At 41.8% G+C, this 24,314-nt stretch overlaps 1 protein-coding gene, 1 long non-coding RNA gene and 1 pseudogene across 3 annotated transcripts in view; 1 reads left to right on the top strand and 2 right to left on the bottom strand.

The window, feature by feature from the left end:
• The window catches only part of Ppp4r3b (protein phosphatase 4 regulatory subunit 3B), a 46,531-nt gene extending 32,645 nt beyond the window's left edge, over positions 1–13,886 (bottom strand). For both annotated transcript variants that reach the window (XM_048352893.1, XM_048352894.1), the window contains exons 1-3: positions 13,463–13,886; positions 12,268–12,323; positions 503–601 (exon numbers count right to left, since the gene is read on the bottom strand). In XM_048352893.1, the coding sequence (XP_048208850.1) occupies positions 503–601; positions 12,268–12,323; positions 13,463–13,604 (297 nt within the window). In that variant the 5' untranslated portion in view covers positions 13,605–13,886. The remainder of the gene's footprint in view (positions 1–502; positions 602–12,267; positions 12,324–13,462) is intronic.
• On the top strand, positions 6,242–23,943 carry LOC125356433. The gene is made up of 4 exons (XR_007211896.1): positions 6,242–6,253; positions 14,198–14,199; positions 15,561–15,572; positions 23,840–23,943. It is a non-coding gene; the product is annotated as an uncharacterized LOC125356433 (long non-coding RNA).
• LOC125356432 lies at positions 17,388–17,857 on the bottom strand (annotated as a pseudogene).
• Positions 23,944–24,314: the final 371 nt, after the last annotated feature.

The following is a 24,314-nucleotide window of genomic DNA, read 5'->3' as shown; positions in this document are numbered from 1 at the left end:
AGCTACCCGAGTTATTACATATCCTGCTACACTAAAACTTCCATGTAATTGAAGTCATGAGTACTTTTGATAATTAGTATCGGGCACATGGTATCTAGAAACTACATAAACACATGATCAAATATTAGGGGAAAAAAGAAATCTGGATGCTTGAATATAATCTTGTAATCTTTCATTTTTAAAAAAGTTCTTGCTATTCTTCTATATCCTATTTATTATGCTAGCAAAATCTAACGTGGTAAAATAATTATGATAAAGTTGGCTTTTAGTTTTGAATTTTTAAGTGAAAGAATTGGTTGCAGATATATAAGAGTTTAGGGACGGGTATGTAACATAGTAGCAGAGTGCTTGCCTAGTTTACATGGGACTCTGGTTTTCTAGCATAGGTTATCAAAATTTCATACTTATGTATTAGTTTTCCACATTCAAATACACACTACTGAAGTAGGAAGAAAAAAAAAACAAGTGTAAAAGCATAAATTAAATATAAAAAGAATCTTACCTGACAAATTTTTTCCCAGATCTCATCACAGCCAGCTTTTTCCTGAAAACTTAGAGCCAAATCATAGTTCTCAGCTTCTGACCAAACAATTAATGTATCCTATTAAAAAATAAAAAAGTATCACCACAACAGAAAAGATATATCTAGAAAATACAGAGAATAGGGGCTGGGGATATGGCCTAGTGGCAAGAGCGCTTGCCTCCTATACTTGAAGCCCTGGGTTCGATTCCCCAGCACCACAAATACAGAAAATGGCCAGAAGTGGCGCTGTGACTCAAGTGGCAGAGTGCTAGCCTTGAGCAAAAAGAAGCCAGGGACAGTGCTCAGGCCCTGAGTCCAAGGCCCAGGACTGGCAAAAAAACAACAAAAAAAATTTTAAAAAAATACAGAGAATAGGTTAACAAGTGACAAAAATGACAAAAGCATTCTGGTAAGCACAAGCAACAGTCACTGATACTGCAAAGCTATACAGCAATTTAAAACTTTAGTAATTATTGGCAATAAAACACAAGGTTTGATACTAAAAATGACAATCAGCAATTTTCTAAACCAAATATATTATAAATATATTACACATATTTCAATATATTATGCTACACATTATATACTATACATATGTTATAAATACACATAATATACATTAAATATATTTGTACACATTTATAATATAAAGAAGCTCATAGGTCTTTGCTTACATTGCCAAGATAATGCTTAAGAACTAGCTATTTGTGGTCAAAATTACAATGCAGACATTCCAACCACCTCTATAGTTGTTTTAATAAAGTCACGTTATCCTTTCTTTTTAGTCAGTTGTCAACGAATCACAAGTAGGCTAGTATCTGAAAATAAGCTACAATTTAATTACTTTCAGGATGTTGATCTTAGAAGATACACTATAATGGTGAAAGGAAGGTAAACATTTGATTGACAGTTCAGATTGTAGAAATACTAACCCAAAGTTTATTTTTTGTAGAATTTCCTCCTCAAGTGTATCCCTCCTAAAAAGTTATACTTTCAGGAAAAGGTTATAACCCCCAGTCTTAGAAATGTTTTATATTTGGGGCTGGGAATATGGCCTAGTGGCAAGAGTGCTTGCCTCTTATACATGAAGCCCTGGGTTCCTTTCCCCAGCACCACATATATAGAAAACGGCCAGAAGTGGCACTGTGGCTCAAGTAGTAGAGTGCCAGCCTTGAGCAAAAAGAAGCCGGGGACAGTGCTCAGGCCCTGAGTCCAAGGCCCAGGACTGGCAAAAAAAAAGAAAAGAAAAAAAGAAATGTTTATATTTATTTCAAAATACAGGTTTAAATACTAAAAGCATTATGCAAATGAACGATTTTTAGGTCAAAGAGTCATATTTAAAATTATTTCTTCCATTTTAAAATGAAAAGATGCATTTAAACTCAACCTTAGTCTATACAATATCTTGTAATATGCTTTAATAATTATTCACCTGACTAGCACTTACACATATCATGACCTGACATTCAGAAATATAAAAAAATACTCTAAATTAATAACACCAAAGTTGTAAAAAGGAAACATTTCAGTACTCTTTAGTTCAAGCCAGCAAATAAAAAGTACCTTCTAATTAATATAGGCTTCAGATTAATACTTATTTTCTGTAAAATCAGATTAAGAATAGCTAGAATTTTGTGTTATCTTCTTCTTGGCTATTCTTGACAGATACATTTTTCACTAAGTTTATCACTGTAAATTTTACCAGGCTCTTCAGTTGCTCTCACCACAAATGAAAATAGAGCTGTTTTTACGAACAAAATTTTACTAAGAAACTCCATGTACAGAAAAATATAAAACATTGAACAAGTCTCCAAGTTGGCTTCAAAGGAGCTTCATAAGCACTGGCCTCCAAAGATTTTTTTGATTGTGCATTTTAATTTACAGTGTATTCTATAAATGAGTTAGTAAAGTAATGCTTCATAAACACACTGAAATGTCAAAGAATTATATGACAGCAAAACAATTAAAATATTTAACCATAACAGCTCCATATTAATAGTTAACATTTTAAGACCTAATATATTTTAGGGCATAACATACCGATTAATATCAATAAATACAAATCTATTTTTAATTAAATTTTTTTCCAGTGTGGGAACTTGAACTCAGAGCCTAGGCACTGTCTTTGAGCTTTTTTTCTCAAACCTAGCATTCTACCATAGCTCTACTTCCTGCTTTTTAGTGGTGATAAAGAGTCTCACACTTTCCTGCCCAGCTGACTTTGAACCATGATTCTCAGATCTCATCCTCCTGAATAGCTGAGACACTGGTACTCAACTCACAAGTCTAATTTATAATGATCCCTCCAGCTACTCAACTTTTTACAAGAACTAATACCTTTCCCTCACATGGCTAACAGCTACAAAAAACACTCTGACCAATGACTTCATTTGCACTTAGTTTCAACCCTTTTTAAAGTATTTTTCCATTGTTAGGCTATAGTAATCCACAATGAAAATGTTATTTTCTCCTCAGAATGCCAAATATCTTTTTAAATTTTATTTTTACTAGTCATGGGGCATGATCTCAGGGCCTGGGCTCTGTCCCTGAGTTTCTTTTGCTCAAGGCTAGCACTCTACCACTTGAGCCACAGTGCCACTTCTGGCTTTTTCTGTATATGTGGTACTGAGGAATGGAACCCAGGGCCTCATGCATGCTAGGCATGCACTCTATCACTAGGCCACATTCCCAGCCTGCCCCTTTTATCTTTTTATTCACTCACCTCTGAGTTACTAAACATTAACAAAAAATATTCTGATAAAAGTACAGACCCAGACCAGGTTACCATGTCTAGCTATTCAGGAGGCTGAAATCTGAGGATCACAGTTCTAGGCCAGTTCCACTAAAAATTTTAGCCCCCAAACGGTTCTTATCTCCATTTTAACCACCAGTGCTAGTCTTTTTTCCCCCAGGTCCAAGAGCTTTTATTTTATTTACAGCTTTTTATTCTATAAATTTTTTTTTTTTTGCCAGTCTTAGGGCTTGAACTCAGGCCCTGAGCACTGTCCCTGGCTTCTTTTTGCTCAAGGCTAGCACTCTGCCACTTGAGTCACAGTGCCACTTCTGGCCTTTTCTATACATGTGGGGCTGGGGAATTGAACCCAGAGCTTCATGTATACGTGGCAAGCACTCTTGCCACTAGGCCATATTCCCAGCCCCCTGGTGCTAGTCTTGAGTAAAAAGCTCAGAGACAGTGCCCAGGTCCTGAGTTCAAGTCCCAGAAACAAAAGCACCAAAACAAACAAAAACAAAAAACGAGACCCTGACTTCTTGTGTCCATTTCAGAGATCAAAAGTATTACAGAATGGAATATAAAAGCCTTCACAATGGCATCCAAAGCCCTTTCTATTTTGTCTCTAAGACAATGTCCAGATAAAGAATGAAACATAAATTAAGGCAATAGAGTGCTCTTTTCCATAATTTCTTGTTTTATGTTTACCTGTTCATAACCTAACATTCATTCTTTCAATTCAGTCAAAATCCCAGAAACTAATAGGAAAGTCCTTTCTCAATGCAAAGAGGAATGACCTTGGGAAATGGTTAATAATATAGATTCTCAAGGCTATCTCAAGGACCTGGTCTTGTGTAAGGTTCAAGAATCCATATTTAAACTCCTTCCCCCCCCCCCCTCCAGCTTGAAGTTTTAATTCAGGGCTGTGTGATTGCTTGGAGGCACTCTACTGACCTTTTTGTGTGTGTCATTTTTGGGATAGGATCTTGTTTTTATGTCTGGGTAGGCCAAGACTACAATCTTCTTTGTGTTCTCACCACTGGGTGTATCCATTGGTTGATATAGTGCCTTTCAAATATTTCACATGGGCAGCCTTGAATTTGATTCCATTTCTCTGCCTATGAATTAGCTAGGATTAAAGATATAGGCCTCAAGTAGCCATCTGCAGTTAATTCTTCTGATAAGTCAAATTTAAGAAAGGACTTCAGGGGCTAGGAATATGGCCTAGTGGCAAGAGCGCTTGCCTTGCATACATGAAGCCCAGGGTTCGATTCCCCAGCACCACATATATATATAGAAAATGGCCAGAAGTGGCACTGTGGCTCAAGTGGCAGAGTGCTAGCCTTGAGCAAAAAAACCAAAACAAACCAGGGACAGTGTTCAGGCCCTGAGTCCAAGCCCCAGGACTGGCCAAAATAAATAAATAAATAAATAAATAAAATTTAAAAAGGACTTTAATGTATCTTTAGTTAAAATGTGGTAAAACTTGTCATCATTGAAGGGACATATTCTAACTGTGTGACCAATCTCACCCCATCTTTTCCATTCTGACCTTTCATTGCTCAGAAGTGTCAATTCCAATGATCAAAGTTTCAAGGAGGAGGGCTGGGGATATAGCCTAGTGGCAAGAGTGCCTGCCTCGGATACACGAGGCCCTAGGTTCGGTTCCCCAGCACCACATATACAGAAAACGGCCAGAAGCGGCGCTGTGGCTCAAGTGGCAGAGTGCTAGCCTTGAGCAAAAAGGAAGCCAGGGACAGTGCTCAGGCCCTGAGTCCAAGGCCCAGGACTGGCCAAAAAAAAACAACAAAAAAAAAAACAACAACAAAGTTTCAAGGAGGAAGAATATAGTATAAAAATATTTAAGACAGAATTAAAAAGCAGGCAGTAATGCTTATGCATGTAATCCTACCTAGTTAGGAGGCTGAGATCTGAGGATCATGGTTCAAAGCCAGATCGGGGAGGAAAGGTGGTTGAGACTCTTACCTCCAGTTAACTACCAGAAAAAAACAGAAGTGGCACTGTGGCTCAAAGTGGTAGAGTGCTAGCCTTGAGCAAGAGAGCTCAGGGACAGCATTTAGGCCTTGTTCAAGCCTCACAACCCTGGGCGGGGGGGGGGGGGGGGGGGGGGGCTGGTCTCACATACAAACTATGATCTCAATAATGTAAGCTTCTTGAATTACAGGTCTAAACAAAGAAGTCTGTGAGACTCTTACCTCTAATAAACGACCAAAAACTGGAAGTGGAGTTGTGGCTCAAATGGTAGAATGCTAGCCTTGATTACAAAAGATCAGGCACAGAGCCCAGGCTCTGGGGCCAACCCCAGTACTGGCACAAACAAAAAATATAATAAAAGGTGTCAAATGGCAGGGTCTCCTACAAATTCATGACATATATCCAACAACCAAGCTCAGTTTTTTACATCAGTCTCTTTTTGAACAAAGTATATTTTCAACAGTAAGTTTGTTACACTATCTGCCCATTTGTGCATAGCAAATAGGTTCATCTCTCTGAGATATTTTTAATGTCTCTGTTTAAATAGATGTTTTCAAGATAGATGGGCTTGAAACTAAGAGCTCCCTAAGTTTTTTGCTCAAGGCTCATGTTCTACACTTGAGCCACAGTTCTACTTTCAGCTTTCTGGTGAATAACTTAAGATAAAACTGTCACGGACTTCCCTGCCCGGGCTGGCTTTAAATCATGATCCTCAGATCTCAGCTTCCTGAATAGCTAGGATTACAAGTGTAAGCTACCAGTGCCTAATGGATATTTTCCGTTGTATACTATAAACAGCCGAAAGCCTAATGTTCTTAATCCACATCTAAACTGTACCACATACGGCATTTAAAACTTGGTGTATAATACCTTGAGGAAAGGTTCTCCAGTTTTAAATAATTTTCATAGGCATCTGTGACATTTAAAAAGATTTGCAAGTCAATGGATTATCTTTCAGTTTTCCCCCTTAATATTGACCTACATTAATGTGAATTAACTTCAGAGTCAGAGATTCTACTATTACCTTGACTAACCTTATCTTTGCCCCTAACGACTCTAAATAAATCTCAGTAGACAGAGATAAAGTTTTCCAAAGGGGAGGGGGCAGAAATATATCAATACATATATGTGTGGCACACACACACACTCTCTCTCTCATCCCCTCACACAAAATACTAGCAAATTTATTTTTTTTTGTCTTTTCTTTTTTGGTATTGGGGATCGAACCCAGGACATTGCACTTGCTAGGCAAGCGCTTTGCCACTGAGCTACAACCCAGCCTAGCAAATTTATAAAATTAATCTGCAAGTTCAAAATCAATTTAAGTCTCACAATGAGTAAGACTATGCAAATAATGCATCTATCCCTCTAGTACAGTCATTCCTTTCCTTGACAAACTTCTTTGGAAGGAGATTTATAAATGAGATAGGCAGTATGTTTATTTCAAAAGTAAAGTTTACAGTTGAAATTGTTTCCAGAAGAGTGTAAAGGGGCAAGAAAAGAGGAATAGAGGTAAGATTGATGAGGGTATATTGTTAAGATATGTGGAAATGTAACAATGGAATCCTCCACTGTATAATGCAAATTAAAAGACAAAAAACAAAATGAGGTTTGAGTATAGTGGTTCCTGTCTATAATCCCAGCACCCTGGGACTGTCTCAAAAAACACAACAAAAGATTTAAGTTCAGAGAATATTTGCTTCAAATTATGTTGTCAGAAATTCACTTAACCAAAAAGCTTAAGAATGTTCAAGTTTGGGGTTGGGAGTATGGCCTAGTGGCAAGAGTGCTTGCCTCCTATACATGAAGCTCTCGGTTCGATTCCCCAGCACCACATATATGGAAAACGGCCAAAAGGGGCGCTGTGGCTCAGGTGGCAGAGTGCTAGCCTTGAGCGGGAAGAAGCCAGGGACAGTGCTCAGGCCCTGAGTCCAAGGCCCAGGACTGGCCAAAATAAATAAATAAATAATAAAAAATAAAATGTCGCTGGCCCCAGCACAGAGGCCCTAGGTGTGGGCTGCCATAAAAAAAAAAAAAAAAGAATGTTCAAGTTTGAACTCCTTTGGTCTGTTATATTGTTATATATGAATGTAGGCAAAATCTACAAGAACACAAATTTTTGAACAAGTTGATTCCTTATTTCTTACTCTGCAACATTGTAAACTAAGTGCCTATTTAGGGTGATCCCCATTGTATTCCCTAAAATTCCTCCTGCTCCAAATCCTCACTTGGCCCATTTTTTTCCCAACTACTCTTCTCCTCTTGCATCTGAACTACAGAGAGAGCATTATAAATTTATGATGTCAACACGCAAAATTGTGTAAATCTCTATATATTTTATATATATTCACTAGTTTATTTCAAACATTAGGATTGAACTCACAACATTCTAAATTCTCCAGTTAAGAGATAAAGCTGGGAGGGGGGAATGAGGGAGGAGGTAACAAACAGTACAAGAAATGTATCCAATGGCTAACGCATGAAACTGTAACCTCTCTGTACCTCAGTCTAACAATAAAAATTTAATTAAAAAAAAAAGAGATAAAGCTGGATACTGGTAGCTCCTGCCTATATCGTAGCTATTCAGGAAGCTGAGCTCTGAGGATTAAGGTTTGAACCCAGCCCATGTGAGACTCTCTTCTTCGGTTAAATACTAAAAGCCCAGAGTGGAGGTGTGGCTCAAGTGCTAGCGTGCCAGCTTTGAGCGAAAAACCTAAGGGACAGAGCACTTGGCCAGAGTTCAAGCCCTAGCACCAATATGTATGTGTATACACACACACACACACACACACAAATACAGGTGTCATGGTGTAGTGTAGAAGTAAAGCACTTCCTTAGCATGTATAAGATGCCAGGTTCAATCCCCAGGGTTGCAAAAACAAAAAAACTTAATTATTTCTGGGTGCTGGTAGATCACACCTGTAATCCTAGCTACTCAGTAGGCTCAGATCTAAGGACTGCAGTTCAAAGCCAGCCAGGCCAGGAAAGTTTGTGAGACTCTAACTGCCCATCAACCACCAGAAAACTGGAAGTAGAGCTATGGCTCAAAGTGGTAGACAGCCTTGGGCAGAAAAACTCAGGGGCAGTGCCTCAGCGCTGAGTTCAAGTCCCAGGACCAACAAACAAAACAAAACAAACAAAACCTCCCTGTATCATTATAACCCAAACCTAGAATCTTTGAAATCTTTTAAATATAATTTTATTATTTTTCATTATGTGGTACTGAGGAATCAAACCCAGGGCCTCATGCATGCTAGGCAAGCATTCTACCACTAAATTACATTCCCAACCTAAAATCTTAATGCTTCAGAATGTAAAATAATCATTTGTCAACTGGCCCCAACTTACTGAAATGTTGTTCTGTTAGTTTGAAAGAGAACAGATTTTGAGATTGGCTGATAAGCATGCCCAGTCAATTTTATCTTTAAAATACACTCTAAATCCATCCACCACTTCTAACTGTACTAAACTAAACCATAGGAATCTCTTAAGCCTTCTATTTACTGTCTCCCCCCAATTCCATATACGTCTATTAGTAAGATTTAGAATACAACCTTCCTCTGCTAAAATGTCACAAACTTTCAAACTGCATTTAAGGGGCTGGGGATATGGCCTAGTGGCAAGAGTGCTTGCCTCCTATACATGAGGCCCTGGGTTCAATTCCCCAGCACCACATATATAGAAAATGGCCAGAAGTGGCGCTGTGGCTCAAATGGTAGAGTGCTAGCCTTGAGCAAAAAGAAGCCAGGGACGGTGCTCAGGCCCTGAGTCCAAGCCCCAGGACTGGTCAAAAAAAAAATCCAAATTTCAAACAGGAACCAGTCCATCAGCAGCATCCAATCAGGTGTTACTGGACAAAAGGATAAATATCAATAGTCCTACAGGTTATTTTAAGCTTTATTCTTTAATTTATACCTACTTTAAAGAGGGTCCCATCTGGCAACTAAAAATTCATTTGATAATCACTACCTCTAATAATCATAAAATTTATCATTTAGTTCCCAACCACTTCAAAGCCTAAATGAAAAAAAAACTGCAAGGTATAGAATAGTATATATTTTGCTATTATTTTTGTCAATCTAAGTGAGAAAATATATGCTTGTTTATATTTGCATACCTCTTAGACGATATGTAAGAAACTGGTAAGGAGGGTGGTCTGTTGACAGAGTTTAGAGTGAAAAAGAAACAGTATTTTTATATTTCTGTGTGTGTGCATGTGCACATGCATGCACTTGCTGGTGCTGGTGCTTGGAAACTGTCCCTGAACTTTTTCGTTCAAGGCTAGCACTCTACCACTTCACACCACAGGGCCACTTCTGGATTTCTGGTGGTTAATTGGAGATAAAGAGTCTCAGGGACTTTCCTGCCTGGGCTGGTTTTGAGTCATGATTCTCAGATCTCAGCCTGCTGAGTAGCTAGGATTACTGGCATCCGGCCTGAACCCTCTTTTATCTTAAATTTGTTTGTTGGGGTTATTTTTGCCAGTCCTGGGGCTTGAACTCAGGGCCTGGGCACTGTCCATAAGTTTCTTTTTTTGCTCTAGGTTAGTGTTCTACCACTTGAGCCACAGTGCCACCTCCAGCCTTTTCTGTTTATGTGGTACTGAATAACTGAACCCAAGGCTTCATGCATGCTAGGCAAGCACTCTACTATTAAGCCACATTCCCAGCCCTGAACCCTCTTTTTTATATTTAATCATTCACCTACTATTCTACTACATTCTTGAAAATGTACTGGAGCTCTATTCCTGTTTTTCAAGGTCATACCAGGCTTTCATTTTTTGAATTTGAATTATCATAATAGGTCTTGTTATCCAAAACTTTTCTGCTTTGACCTATCCCCCTCATTTATTTCTCACACTGGTTTCACATAGTATCACTTTCATCATTTTAGGAGCCTAGAAAAACCAACAATAACTCCCTTGTGCTTGGTAAATCAAGCTTTCAAATAAGAAACTTCTACAAATAGGCTCAATACTTTCTGCAGCAGGTATATTATTTTCTTCCTTATTAATAGTTTCTTCAACAACCACCACCCCTAAGACTAAAGTTTTTCTTAATGATTCTACCCACTATGGTTCTCTCTCAACTCTCATTTTCTACTGCCTAAGGCTGTGGAATAAGTTTGCCCTTCATATGGTATTTTGTATGGTTTTATGCCTTAATTGCTTCTTTGTAAATGTTTTCATGGGTTAAAAACATGACTTATTATTCTATAGTTATTTCAGGTGGGGTATTTTGTCTAATAAAAATATATTTTCTCCTAAACCCAATTAAAACACACATGTGCTAAATACAATACATTTTTATTCTAGATTTGCATTGCTAACAGTAATTTGATTAAGATTAGTGGAACTAATTTTAAATAACTTAAAATTCTGACATACACAGAAAGGCACCTCATTTCATACAATGTTATATAATCATTCTCTTCTCTTTTCAATGTATTTGTTTCAGTACTTAAGTTTTGGGGATCAGGCTTTTAGCACAGCTCAAGCAGTAGGCAAAACATTTCCCTGGCAGGCACAGAGGCCTCAAGTTCTAATCAAGGTAGGTTGAATGCCAAATTACTGATTATCTAAATAAAGGTCGTTTATTGATTCCCAATGCCTTCTTCCCAACTGTGTACAGCAGTGAAGGATTGAGATTCAAATTCATTCTGGGTAGAGAAACCCAAGAGACTCTTATTACCAGTTAACCAACAAGAAGCTGGAAATTGAAGCATGGCTCAAGTGGTAGAGGGACAGCTGTGAGCAAAAAAGCTGAGAGCTTGAGGTTCTGGGTTCAATTCCTGGTATGTACATACATGTATGAGTGTGCATGTACACACACAAAACCCATGAGCACACAAAAAAGCAATATATTCAGAAATCTCACCTTTGCAAGAAAGTACAAATTAAGATTTTGGCGAAAATACGAAAGATGATTACAAAGAAATTAAATTTGGACATAACCCCTAAATGGTGACTTCTATTAGAAAAGTGTTTCATACACACATAAATAGTTCAATATGTCATATATCACAATAATGTAAAGAAAAAGACTAGGTCTATATTGATAATAAATCGCCAGAAAAATTAGTTTAAAAAAATGTAAGTTTCAGAATACACTGAGTACCATATCAACTGTGTAGTTTAAAAACACAGACTGCATTTTTATGGACATATACAAATACAGAAAATGTATAAAAATATGTTCAGAAAAATAAATTTCTGACTATGGTAACCTATAGGATGGACAGTTTATGGACAAAATGGAATGAACACAAAGTGGACTTTAACTATCAATAACTTTGAACAACACAAAAAATGTAAAACAAACATGATATGGCCTAATTTTAACATCATTAAATCTGGTTTTAATGATACCCATTATATTATGTTCTATACTTTTCAATTTAGACATATTTCAGAATAAAAATGGTAACAGTCACAGAAAAAAGGTCAAAGCACTGTATTTCCATATTATTTAGGCACATTAAAAAACAACATAAATTTTCTCTCCCAAAATAAGGCAGTAAGAACAAAGATGTTATATCACTGGCAATGTACACAACTGTGACAAATCCATTAATTATATAAAAGTATAAATACAACATTAAAAGAAAAAAACTTAAGTGCTACTATTGCAAACCAACCCCTTTGTGTCAAATGACCAAGTCCCATGCCACAAACAAGATGTCTTTGTTATTTAAAGTATCCTTTTGAACTTTCTTTTATGTTATTTTCTTCAAATGTGACTCAGAATAAAAATTTTAGCTAAGGGTATACAAATGATATAGTTAAAATAAAGCTAATTACTACATATTACTTTAATATAAAGAGTGGCTCAGTTCAAAGGTAACAAATTACTGCTAACATAAAAACTTTGACATTTCAGTTTAAACCTTTTTTTTTATTCTGGAAGGGAAATATACATCACCCGTAACTTTTTTACCAAACTTTCCTGTCAGGAAAACAGACTACTACTTTTAGGATCACAGTTGAAGCCTTTCAAATGAAAGATAAACATCTACTTGCCTGCTGTTTCTGATATGCAGTGTTTGGATTTATCTTTGATTCCAAAAGTAGCGATCCTGAAAGATTAAAAAGTAATGTAAGTCTCAAACAAAACAGCAGCAAACTCTGAGTTAGTTCTCATGTCTCTTCATCCAGTTGAACATTTGAGGCAGTAGAAGGTATTAAAATTCGCGATTTCTTCCAGATCTAGGCTTCATATTTAATTTAGATTTAAATTTCGATTTTATCCTATCCCCCCATCGATATGCCCTAAGGGAAAAAAAAAGAAATGAAATGAAAACTTTAAGGTCTCTAAACGACCACTTCAAGCCTAGCTTTCTTTTGTTGTTTTACTGCATTTCCTCCCCCCCACCCTTTTCTATTTGGTACCGTTCCTGGGGCTTGAACTAAGGGCCTGGGATCCATCCCTGAGCTAGTTATGATCAAGCCTAGTGCTCTACTACTTGGGCCACAGCGCCACTTCCAGCTTTTTGGTGTTTAACTGAAGATAAGCCTCTCAAAGACTTTCCTGCCCGACTGGCTTCCAACTGTGAACCACAGATCTCAGCCTCCTGAGTAGCTAGAATTACAGATATGAGTCACCGGTGCCAGGCTTCCATTAAAAAAAAAGAAAAACTTCAAAAATATTTCACAGTACTCTTAAAATAAATCAACGAAAATGAGTTTATCATTTGCTTTGGATCATTTGCAAATGGGTGTCCTAACTTGTTTAGATTGTAAGGTATCCTCTACAATAAAAAGCAGCCTGGAGGCATCAAGACGAATGAAGTGCTACTGCGAGCATGTACTGTGGCAACGGCCCGCAATAAGCCCAAGAAAAGGTGCCTTTTTGGTTTTCTCCAGCACCTGCTGACTTTAAACAGTGAGGCCCATTGCCAAAATCCGTGTGGGGGGGGGAGGGTAGGGCGAGATCACTCCGGACCTCTACAAAGGAGGACAGACTGGAGAGGAAGGGGTCAAATTCTTAAGAGGGCCGGGGGGCGGAGGAACAGAGGACCCGCGTCTGACCGAGGTTGTGAAGCCTATAAGTTTTTTTTTTTCCTTTTAAAAAAAAATCACACAGGAGGGCATACTCCAGACAACCGCGCTGTCCCCGGAGGTGGTTGAGAGTAACAGGGGCCCAGGACCTAAACCTCAGCCTGTACCCGAAAACGCGAGACTCGGACTCCTTATCCCACCGTCCCGACCACCTTACCGTCAGACTCTGCCCGGACCAGCAGCGACATCCCCTTTAGCTCCTCCACGTAGGTGGAGGAGACGTGCCCGGTGCCTCGGTCGTCCCACTGCCGGTCTTCGTTCAGGGTATAGACCTTTACTCGTCGCCGTGTGTCCGACATGGTGGCTGCGGTGCCCGCCGCTCCGGCCGCCGCCTCCCCGCTTGCCCCGTCGGTGCACCTCACTCTCGAGAGACTACTGCGGAGGCGGAGGCGGCGGCGGTGGCGGCGGCGGCGGAGGCGGTGGTGGTGCTGCTGGTGGCGGCGGCGGCGGCGGCAGCGTCTCTGGAGAGGTCCGAGTTCACCATGGCTCCAAAGGTTCGGCCGCGAGAAGGGGTGACAAGAGCCACCGAGACCCCTCCGCTGGGAGTCCCCGCCAACCCTCAGTTCACCCCCCGCACACACCCACCCGCCCCTCCCTGTGCCCCCCAAGAGCTCGCTCGCTCTCCCGCCGCCGCCGCCGCCGCCGCCGCGGTAACACTACAGGCCCGCCATCTTGTAACCCGACTCTCGGTGCCTTTCTCTTCCTCCTCCAGCAACCTCGCACGGGCTGGCCTAGCAGGGGCTACGGCGGCCGATGAGTCCAACGCGCGGCCCTACTTGCTCCGCACGCGCTTCCGGAACCTGAAGGCTCGGCGCACTCGCGAGAAGTAGCACGAGATTCAGGAGGGAGGGTCTAAACAGGACTTCTCCCACACTCGGCCTACCTCCCGGAGCCGTTGGGCGGGAAGTTCTCGCGAGCTTCCCCGGTTTTGCTGTGAGACGGCGAGAGCCCGGTGGCCGTACGGCATTTGGAGGGTTGCTTTTGGAACCTCGTAGAGTGACGGGCGCCGGAAGCCAGTTCGGGGAGCGGGAGCGGGGATGGGGGTGGTAGGGGGAGAGAAAAAGTCAACCTGAGAAATAGGAATCCTCTAAGAGGATTATCCTGAAGAGAGACCCGTGAGGAAATGTTAGTACTCCTTCACGGAAACTCACCCTGGGTCAGCCTCGGGGGCTGGGGGAGAAGAAAACCAAACCTCGTCCTGTGAAGACGAAAGAACGTCGAGCTCCTTTAGCTGAAGCGGAGCCCACTAAAAATCGTTACAGAACCGGTTACGGTTGAGCCTCTGTCCAGGAACTAGGCCATGGACCGAGACCTCGGGGCGACTTGAATGTCCCTCCTAACTGGTGTGTGGACTATTTCCTATTTCCAACTGGTGTGTGGACTATTTCCTATTTCCCGCCAAAGCATTTTACCGTTAGACCCGTAGTAGCCGGCCACTGAAAGTAGTTTCCGTCTCGTGAAAACACAGCGCGCGCGCGTGTATAACGTGGGAGTCTTGAGGTGAGCTCAGGGAAGTCTGCCTTCCTAACCCCCGTCCACCGTGCAGCTGTTTTGCCCTCTTGGGGGTGTTTTGGGGCGGGGGAGAGGCATTTCCTGAGTTCACTGTCTTGGGCGCTGGATAGGCGAAGGAAGAATTGTCCCTTGCATTCACCTTGTTATTCGTTGCTCAGCGGGCACAAGTCACACACAGGGCCGCCCCAGCCTTGTGGGTTTCAACCCCCTTTTTCGTTCTTTGATAGTCCCTCAGCTGGTTGAGTTGCGCATTCTTTATGTACAACTCGTCATTCAGGCCAGAGAGGTGAAAAGCCGGCCCGGCAGGGTGCAAGCTGACCCTGCGGTGCATTTTGGGACTTGTAGTGAGTCTTTATCATTGGGCTTGTTAAAACGTGCTTATGTTTTGACTAGATGAGTCATGTGTGAACACTTCACCAGTACACGAAGAGATGGAACGGTGCCTTAGAGCAGGCGCACGATAAAGACAATTTCTAATTTCGAAAATTAGATTCATTGTTTTTCTTTATAGGGGACCTCAGGAAATGTATTTGAATTTTTATAACAGGCACTGTAGAGATATTGAGGCTAGAAAAAATACTTCCATCCTGTAGAGGTCAGATAAATTTTAGACAACTTTTGAGCAGGAGTTTTCCAACTACACTCCTTAAAACAGCCACCTTGTTTCTCAAGAGAGCAGACCTTGGGAAGACTCTGGAAGAGCTGGCTTTGCCTTAGTGTAGGGAATTCATGGATGCAAGTAGAGTGAGCTCCAGGTATAAGTGTATTCCTTGATTCCATAGATTAGTCACAACAGTGGGAGATGCAGTGACAGGAGACCAGAGCAGGTATCTCTAAAACACCAGGCCAACTGCTTGCCTCCAGTCTTGAGAGGAGAACTGCATTTGTACCACAATCACATTTTCCTAAGTGCCCCCTCCCAAGCAAGCCCCTGCACTGAGAGGCAACTATACCACTTGAGCCACTCTCATCTTTAATTTTTCAGGTAGGGTTATTCATATTTTGTCAGGCCTGAGACCACAGTCTTCTGCCTCTGCCTTCCAACTAGGTGGGATTACCATGTGTTAATATCACATGAGGCCTATCTTTGAGATAGCATCTCAGAGTTTGCCCTTGTCAATCAATGATCCTATCTCCAATTCCAGACTAGCTGGGATTGCAAATGTATGATACACAGTCTGGTTTGATAACTAGGGGGTTGGTTCCAGGACTTTTGTGGATACCCAAATCTGTATGTGAAACAGCATATATTTACATATAACCTAGTAATCGTCTAGTATAAATCTTTAGATTATTAATTACTATTGAAATACAAATGCTATTTAAGTAGTTTAGGGAATAGTGACAATGCCTACTTATTCTGTTATGCCAAGTCGGGAAACGACCACCAAGAAGGCCACAGAGACTCAGACATTTCGAAATGCAAAAGCAAGGCTTTATTCAGGCAGGCTGCAACTCGGGCCTCGTCCTACCCACCGACACACGACACAGCGGAGGTTAGGAGGAAGCCCAAACTGCAATTGCACAGGGCTTATTTTTGTTGTTGTTGTTTGCAAATGCTTTTTACTTGTCAATAACAAAGCAGACCAACAGCAGATTTATATAACTCCATAGTTGTTTATTTTGAAAACAATCTTTTCTGAAATATCCTTATAATTTGAGGTGAGCTAATTGATGGTAAACCAAAGTTACCTGTTTGCCTGGAAGTTACTAAATGCTGATGAAAGAATAGTTACCAACATATCATTACAGTACACCAACCTAATGGGACCCTGCAATTTTTAAAACTTCATGGCTGGTCAATTTTGGTTGGACACTTGAGTTGCATGTGTATGGAAAACATTCTCTCCACTGACTGAAGGTAACCTGCATACAAGTGTACTTCCAATATAGAATTCAATTCTTAAAGGCAAAGTGGCTCAAATTGGAGCAAATAAGCTGACTCCCATGAAATAAACTAAATACATAGCAACAAGTAGTAAGAATACTAAAGATTTATTCCACCAGTCTTCCTCTTATTTTGTGTTGTTATTTTGTATTTTGAGGCATGTTATAGCCCAGGCTGGCCTTGAACTTATCCTCCTGCGTCAGCCTCCCTAGTGCTGGATTTACAGGCACCACTATGCTTTGCATCTTAAACATACAAGTATGCTCTATGAGTAAACTGAGTTAAAACATTTCTGAGAGCAGAGGAGCTGCTATCAGTAGAGCTATTGTGACACTACAAGAGCCCAGGTCAGCAAGGTACAAGGTAAGCAGTAGCACTGGGCAGTGCTAGGCATGCAACATGCCAGGTAGACCACACTGTCCAGGTCTTCCTGAGCTCAGGTCATTATTACCTCACAGGGTTGTATTTTTTTCTTCCCTATTTCCTTGTTCCACTGTTTTGTAATCAGGAGAAAACAAGTCAATTAACTTCATGGGTAAATAAAACTAATTTGTCACCTACAATTATGTTTAAGCTAAGAGTAAGTCAGCTGAAGAAACAACAGGGGCTGGGGCTAAGGAAAGCTTCACTTAGGCACAGGACTAGTGGGCAAGTTGTTGGCTTGACTGTAGGCAGTGCTAACCTAGTGGGCCTTCTCTAGGAAGGCCTTGCAACACCGGAGGCACTACTGATACACCAGCTCGAAGTTGGAGTTGTTTCCATAATAGGGATCTTCAATAATGAGTTGTTTTTGTGGATCATAGCTCCCAAGTAGTTCAATTTTAGCTTTGCAGCTTTTAACTTGATTACTTTTCCTATTCAAATCTCTCAGATTGCTTTCATCCATACACAGCATGTAGTCGAATGTAGCAAAGTCTTCTTTGGTGACCTGTCAGGCAATGTGACTCATGGGGATGCCATGCTTCCTCATGCAGCTCTGCCCTCGATAGTCAGGGGGATTTCCCACTTCATATGTGGATGTGGCCGCACTGTCTATCCTCCAATTATCTGAAACATTTTCGTCAGTTTTCTAAAAACTGCTTCTGCGATGGGTGAACGGCAAATGTTACCTAGACACAGGAATAGTACGGATTTGGGACTCTGTTCCACCATCTTCCTGGGTGGTTGCTTGCACCTTGCACAGGGCTTATAAAGGCAAAAAAGTTACAGCAATCAGGTGTTCAAGCAAGCAAGATTACGGGTACAAATCTGATTGGCTCAGGGCTCGAGGCATTCTGGGGGTGGTTAAAGTTATGCATTTCCAGGCGGTTAGAGTTCTTGACCGGCTTGGGCCCTAATAAGCTCATAGTTTAAACAGACAACAAAACAGGGGCTGCCTGAAAATGGGGTTTACTTTAACTCTTCATTCCCTCCTTCATTCCCCCCTTCTGATAGGTTTTCGTGGTTTTCCTTATTAGTTTGATTCTCACTGAGAATCGGTAGGGATAGGTTGGTATTGTGCCCGCAATACCTTAAGTTGTCGGTGGCGCTTTACTCAGTTGGTAGCGGGTGTGGCTCAGGAGGAGGTCCAGTCTCATAAAGGGCCTTTAGCTTGAGCCAGATCTCTTGGTGGACTTACTATAGGGCTCTGAGGGGGCGATAAAAGCTCATAACAAATGCGATTGCAAGTTAGGAATAACATTTAGATGACATCACACAAGTCCCTTAGCCCTGCAGATACAGGTACAGATAAACATAGTTATACACCAAAGCTCTAATTCTGACCCTATTTATATTATAGCCAATTTGATTACATACCAACTTAACTCATATGCTCTAATTTTAAGACATACTGATACCATTTGTTACATACTCAAACTTTCTAGGGATTGTCTTTCTCACTTTTTTTTTTTGGCCAGTCCTGGGCCTTGGACCAGGCCTGAGCACCATCCATGGCTTCTTCCCGCTCAAGGCCAGCACTCATGAGCCAACTATTCTAGAGTTGATTTCTCCAGTTTCCAGTTCCTCCAAGTGCCTAAGGTTGGCCAATGGCATCTGCAACATAAACCCCCAGGAGGGCTCTGTGAAGATGCCCCTGGCAGTTTAAATCTCTGTCCAGTTACCTTGGTACCTGGCACACCTGATGGCAGTTACCTCCCTCTCTTCTGAGGTCACACCCTAATCCATCTGGACACATTTTAATACTCTTGGACATACCTCCCACTCCAGGCATTGCCTGGAAGTGACTCTCCAGCCTGTCATACATGCTTTGAATTTAGCAGCAGGCCGGTCAGCTTGAAAATTTCTTACAATATCCAATTTTCTTAGAGCTAGTTAACTCCAGTCAACTCAAGAATGTCCCCCCCAAAATTTGTTGTAGCAGATCCAAAGCACTTTTCAGCAGAAATCAGAAATCAGCTGCATGTGATAAGAGTCCCATCTGAAGATGTAGATTCTTCCAGATGACTGTTAGACTCTCCTTGGTCCTCACTCAAATGCAATGGGCAGGGGCTGTGATGTCAGGTATCAGTGGCTCCCAGTGGTTCCAGTAGAATGTCACACCTGGGTTACCTGCAACTTTCTCCATAGACTGGTTAGAGAAGCTTAACCTAAATTAACTTAAAGCCTAACTTTAGTCAAATTTCCTAGTATTTTCCTGATTCCTTCTTAAGCACACTAGCTTTTGCAGGCTGGCAAATTACTGGAAGTCAAGACAGCTTTAGGCAATCAATGGCCTTTGGGTCATTTTGCCAGGGCAATAAGTTTGAATCAGATATTAAGACTAGGATTTTTTTTTTAAGCCAACATAGGCGGCTTGGCCTGTAACCATTTCTCACAGGTGCAGTCTCTGTATACTGTTACCTCTGTTTTCCATGCCTCTAGTTTATCCTGCCTCATCTTCCCAAAAACAACTCTGGTCCCTTGGTCCTAAAAGGGGAGGCTGATGGGCGAAGATCATCCATCTTCTATAACTTCTTCAGGCAGACTCAGGGGCGTTGACCTTACCTAGCCAGGAACCTATAACCTTAGTCTACTTTACCAAGGGACTGCAGGATCAGATATCCATTAGGAGCTTTACTCCAAACTGGAAATTACTTTCAACATTTTAACTTTCAACTATACAGACTTCTTTTTGGGCTACCTCAGTGTAGCCTTTTAACATTCTAGTTTATGAAAGCTTTTTCCTGACTGGGGAACTGATTTCTGATGACCTAAAAAATGCCTACATTACTTTTGCAGGCCTTTAACAGATCTCAGGAAGGACACAATCTCAGGTCTACAAACTTTCTTTCCTGAACAAATGTATCAGCTTAAAATTCTCACTGCCAGTCAGGACTTGCGGGGGTTGGGATTTTAAACTATCCTCTCATTTTACACTTACTACCCACTATCACAGATGACTGGCAAGTTCCTGCCCAGTAGACAGACATGGGTATTAGAAAGGCATTCTTACGAACTATTTTTCTAGGACTTCCCGGCTTTGATTAACTTTTGAAAGGCCAAACAGGAGTGACTCTAGGATCTGACACCATCTCTGCCATCCAAGCAGTGGCTTACTGCCTCTGGATGCTCCACCACTTTCGTCCCAGGAGGAGTGACTTTTCACTGGACTTGGACTCAGGGCCTGAGTGCTGTCCCTCAGCTCTCCAGCTCAAGACTAGCACCCTACCACCTTTGAGCTCCACACAACTCCATTCCCAGCACTCTGCTGGCTGATTAGAGACAAGTCTCTCACGGGGACCTTTCTCTGCCTGAGCTGGCTTCGAACCACAGATTTCAGATCAATGGGTCTTATAAGAGGCCACTTTACTCCAATTAAAAACAATAAGGTGGCCCACACAGAAGTAGTTTTTAAGCATGCTCTTAACTGGAACTTATTAAGGGCCAATGTTAGATCTTGACAAACTTGTAGGAATCACCTTTCCTCTGTGGGCCTGCTGGAAACTGCTACAAAAAACCTACAGGAAAACTGAAGTGGCAATTAAACATTTTGGTATCCATAATTCTCCTTTTCTCACTTTGCAATAATTATTTAGGACAATTTTACTTCCAAATTTCAAATTTCTTATCTAGAAATGTATTCTTGATTTCCAAAGCCTTTTTTTACTAACCTCTGCTTTAACACTAACACTTTGGCTTTTATCTGCATTGAAAAAACTCTGAATCTTACAGGCATTCTGAAACCAGGTGCTGCCCTTTGCCTATGGGCTGCTTGTTTCAAAAGAGCCTCTCTTTTTTTTTTTTGGCTAGTCCTGGGCCTTGGACTCAGGGCCTGAGCACTGTCCCTGGCTTCTTCCCGCTCAAGGCTAGCACTCTGCCACTTGAGCCACAGCGCCGCTTCTGGCCGTTTTCTGTATATGTGGTGCTGGGGAATCGAACCTAGGGCCTCGTGTATCCGAGGCAGGCACTCTTGCCACTAGGCTATATCCCCAGCCCTCTCTCTCTGCCATTTTCCAGTGGCAAGAGGTATTCAATCTTACTCCTGCAACACCCAAATTTTAAGACAAAACCTTTAACAAATGATTTTAGCATTCTCCAGTCTCATTTTCCAGGGCTTGGTAGTCTTAGTAAACATTTTAGCACACCAAATAATTTTCTGCTTAAGAAGGCTGGGTGGGGGTCCCCCAGAGTCACAGGGTGATCCACTTTTCCTTCTTAAGGGCCACACTCTGCTTCTGAGCTATCACCTTAACCTCCCTCCAGTGAGCTAGGATCAAGTCTAGGGGGCTAGATGGAGGTTTCCATGATAGAACGTTACCCATAGCTCTGATCAGATGTTCAGTCCAGAAGGCTACAGAAAACAAAACAATTATAATACAAAAGGAGGAAAACACACAGGCAAGAACAAGAAGAGCCCACAACCTCCTGCAAGGATGCAGAAGGAGTAGACTTAAGTTGAAGGCGGTGCTCTAGGGGTCCCCCTTCAAGGGTGGAGAGTCTGGGGTGTCCCTCAGTCTCCCCAGGATTGCTGAGTAAGCGTGTCCGCTTCGACAACCCCTTCAAGAAATAAGAAAAAGCAAAACAGACAAACAGACACATTACAGGACAAGACAAATGAACAGGGCTGTTTTCTTACTTTTGGAGTGTGGGGTCTTGGGGGTCTCTGGGGCTATCCGGGACGAGCCCCCAAGTGTTATGCCAAGTCGCAAAACGACCACCAAGAAGGCCAATGAGACTCAGACATTCCGAAATGCAAAAGCAAGGCTTTATTCAGGCGGGCTGCAACTCAGGCCTCGTCCTACCCACCGACACAGTGGAGGTTAGGAGGAAGCCCCAAACTGCGATTGCACAGGGCTTATAAAGGCAAAAAAGTTACAGCAATCAGGTGTTCAAGCAAGCAAGATTACGGGTACAAATCTGATTGGCTTAGGGCTCAAGGCATTCTGGGGGCGGTTAAAGTTAAGCATTCCTAGGCGGTTAGAGTTCTTGACCGGCTGGGCCCTAATAAGCTTGCCCTGGGTTTGCTCATAGTTTAAACAGACAACAAAACAGGGGCTGCCTGAAAATGGGGTTTACTTTAACTCTTCATTCCCTCCTTCAATTCATATATATGAAGTCTTTTGAATATTATCCATCTAAGGCTAATTAAATGCATGAATGCTGATGCTTTGATTTGGAGTGCCAATGGCAATCCTTTCTTGGCATCTGCTTCTCTGAGGATCAGAACTCATGGGTGGTGGACTGACTGGAGAAAGAGGCAGTAAGATCAGACTTGGGGGAATGGTTTTACTCGATCTGTCACAGAGGACTTCCAGAAGCTCAAGACTTCACCAGTGGTGGTCTAGAAACACATATCAAAAGAAATCCATGTTGCGTAGGCGCAACAATTCACTTTTGAAAGATACAGGGTAAAATAATGCTCAACTAAGGTAAATAATTCTTTTCATACTGCAAATGAGAAGATGAAGGCACTTCACAGTTACAGCTAAACTTGGGAGCCAGGGGCTCTTACTTCCTTCACTGGAATAGCAGAGTTGGGATTTGATGAACGCTCAGCCTAAGCCTCTGTGAAGGCCTGGTTGGGAAATGTATGAGGCTTTCGAAACACGGATGGGTGTCCTTTAGGGTTTTAGTTTTTATATACTTCCAGACCCCCAGAGCTTGCAGAAATAACTCATAACTCCTAGGAAGTGTAAGCATTTCCCTCATTTCAGTTCTGATTTTCTCTATGGCTGTTAAGTCATAGGTTGAAAACTCAGGATAACCTATGTGGGTACTGCTGGGCCTGAAAAAGGAGGCAGTATTACATACTAAGGAATAGGAATCAGAATATACTGTGAAGTCAGAAAGGCACATTTGGGAATGGATTTTGAAAGTACTGAAAGCTGAAACAGACTAAATAATACTTCATTGACTATGGTTCTCTTTTTTGTGTGTGGGGGGGTTTGATACTTAAACCTAGCAACAACTCCAGAGGGTGGGGCAAACTTACTCCATATTTAGCTCTTTGAAGCATGTAAAAACTGATACCTAAGGCGGAAATGAGCTCCCCCCACAGCAACTCTTAGCTTGTGGAGAAGATAGCTATGTATACTAGTATACTGATGTGTTACTGCCTATTAGTCCAAATTGTTTTGTTGCTTTTTTAGGGGGAGGGGCAGTACTAGCAGAACTCAGCACTTTGCCTTTGTTAGGTACATGCTTTCCACTTGTACTGTGCCCCCAACCTATTTTGCATTAATTTTTTTGATAGGGTCCCACATTTTTTTATGTCAGCCAGCCTTGGATTGCAGTCCTACTTCTGCCTCTCATGTGGCTGAAATGACAGACTTCTACCACCAGAGATGGAGTCTTGTTAATTTTGCTTGGGTTAGCTTTGAACCATGATCCTCACAATCTCTACCTCCCAAGTGTCTGTGTCTGTGTAAGCTTATTATCGGGCACTGTAATCAAGTCATTTTTTTAGTGAAGAAAGCCTTGGAAATGAGAATTGAGGAAACAGTGTAGGGAGAAGATGGTATGAGTATGTCTTGAATTCTTTCAAGTGTAAGGTCCACCCTAGGGAGGGCCCCATGCAGATGCCCCCCCAGCTTGTTTAAGTCTGTGCCCAGTACCTGCATTACCTAGGTAACTGGCACACCTAGAGGCAGTTACCTCCCCCTTCTCTGAGGTCACATCCAGTCCACCTGGCCATACCTCCTGCTCCTGCCCTAGATAAGGCATGGCCCTTTGGTGGTTCAGCCCTTCTCTCCAACCATGCATTATCTTGGCCAGAGGCCAACAGTTCAGGAATAAACTTTTCTCCCTTGCCTGAATACTTTATGGTGTTCTCCTTTCCAAGGCTTGTGAAAAGAGGCAGCTTTGGTAGCAAGGCACATTATCAGGATGGTATGACTTGGAGTTTTAGCAAGCAAGCAAGCAAGAAGACAAGGGAGAGAGAGGAGAGAGAGAGAACGAAAGAGAGAGAGAGAGAGAGAGAGAGAGAGAGAGAGAGAAGAGAAGAGAGAAGAGAGAGAGATCTCCCCAAAGTCAAGTGTCCTCGGCTTTGGAGGTGACCAGGCCCTGGGCCTGAGTAGTTCTCTGGCATCATACCAGAGTGACAGAGAACCTGAAGAGCAGTTTCATTCACCGGAGTATAGAAGTGGGACGTGGTGCTGAAGGTCAGCAATGGCATTGGTGAAAAGTCTCG

This window comes from Perognathus longimembris, chromosome 8 (genome assembly GCF_023159225.1).
Source record: "Perognathus longimembris pacificus isolate PPM17 chromosome 8, ASM2315922v1, whole genome shotgun sequence".
Classification (NCBI taxonomy): domain Eukaryota; kingdom Metazoa; phylum Chordata; class Mammalia; order Rodentia; family Heteromyidae; genus Perognathus; species Perognathus longimembris.
This window is presented reverse-complemented; position numbering and strand designations above follow the sequence as displayed.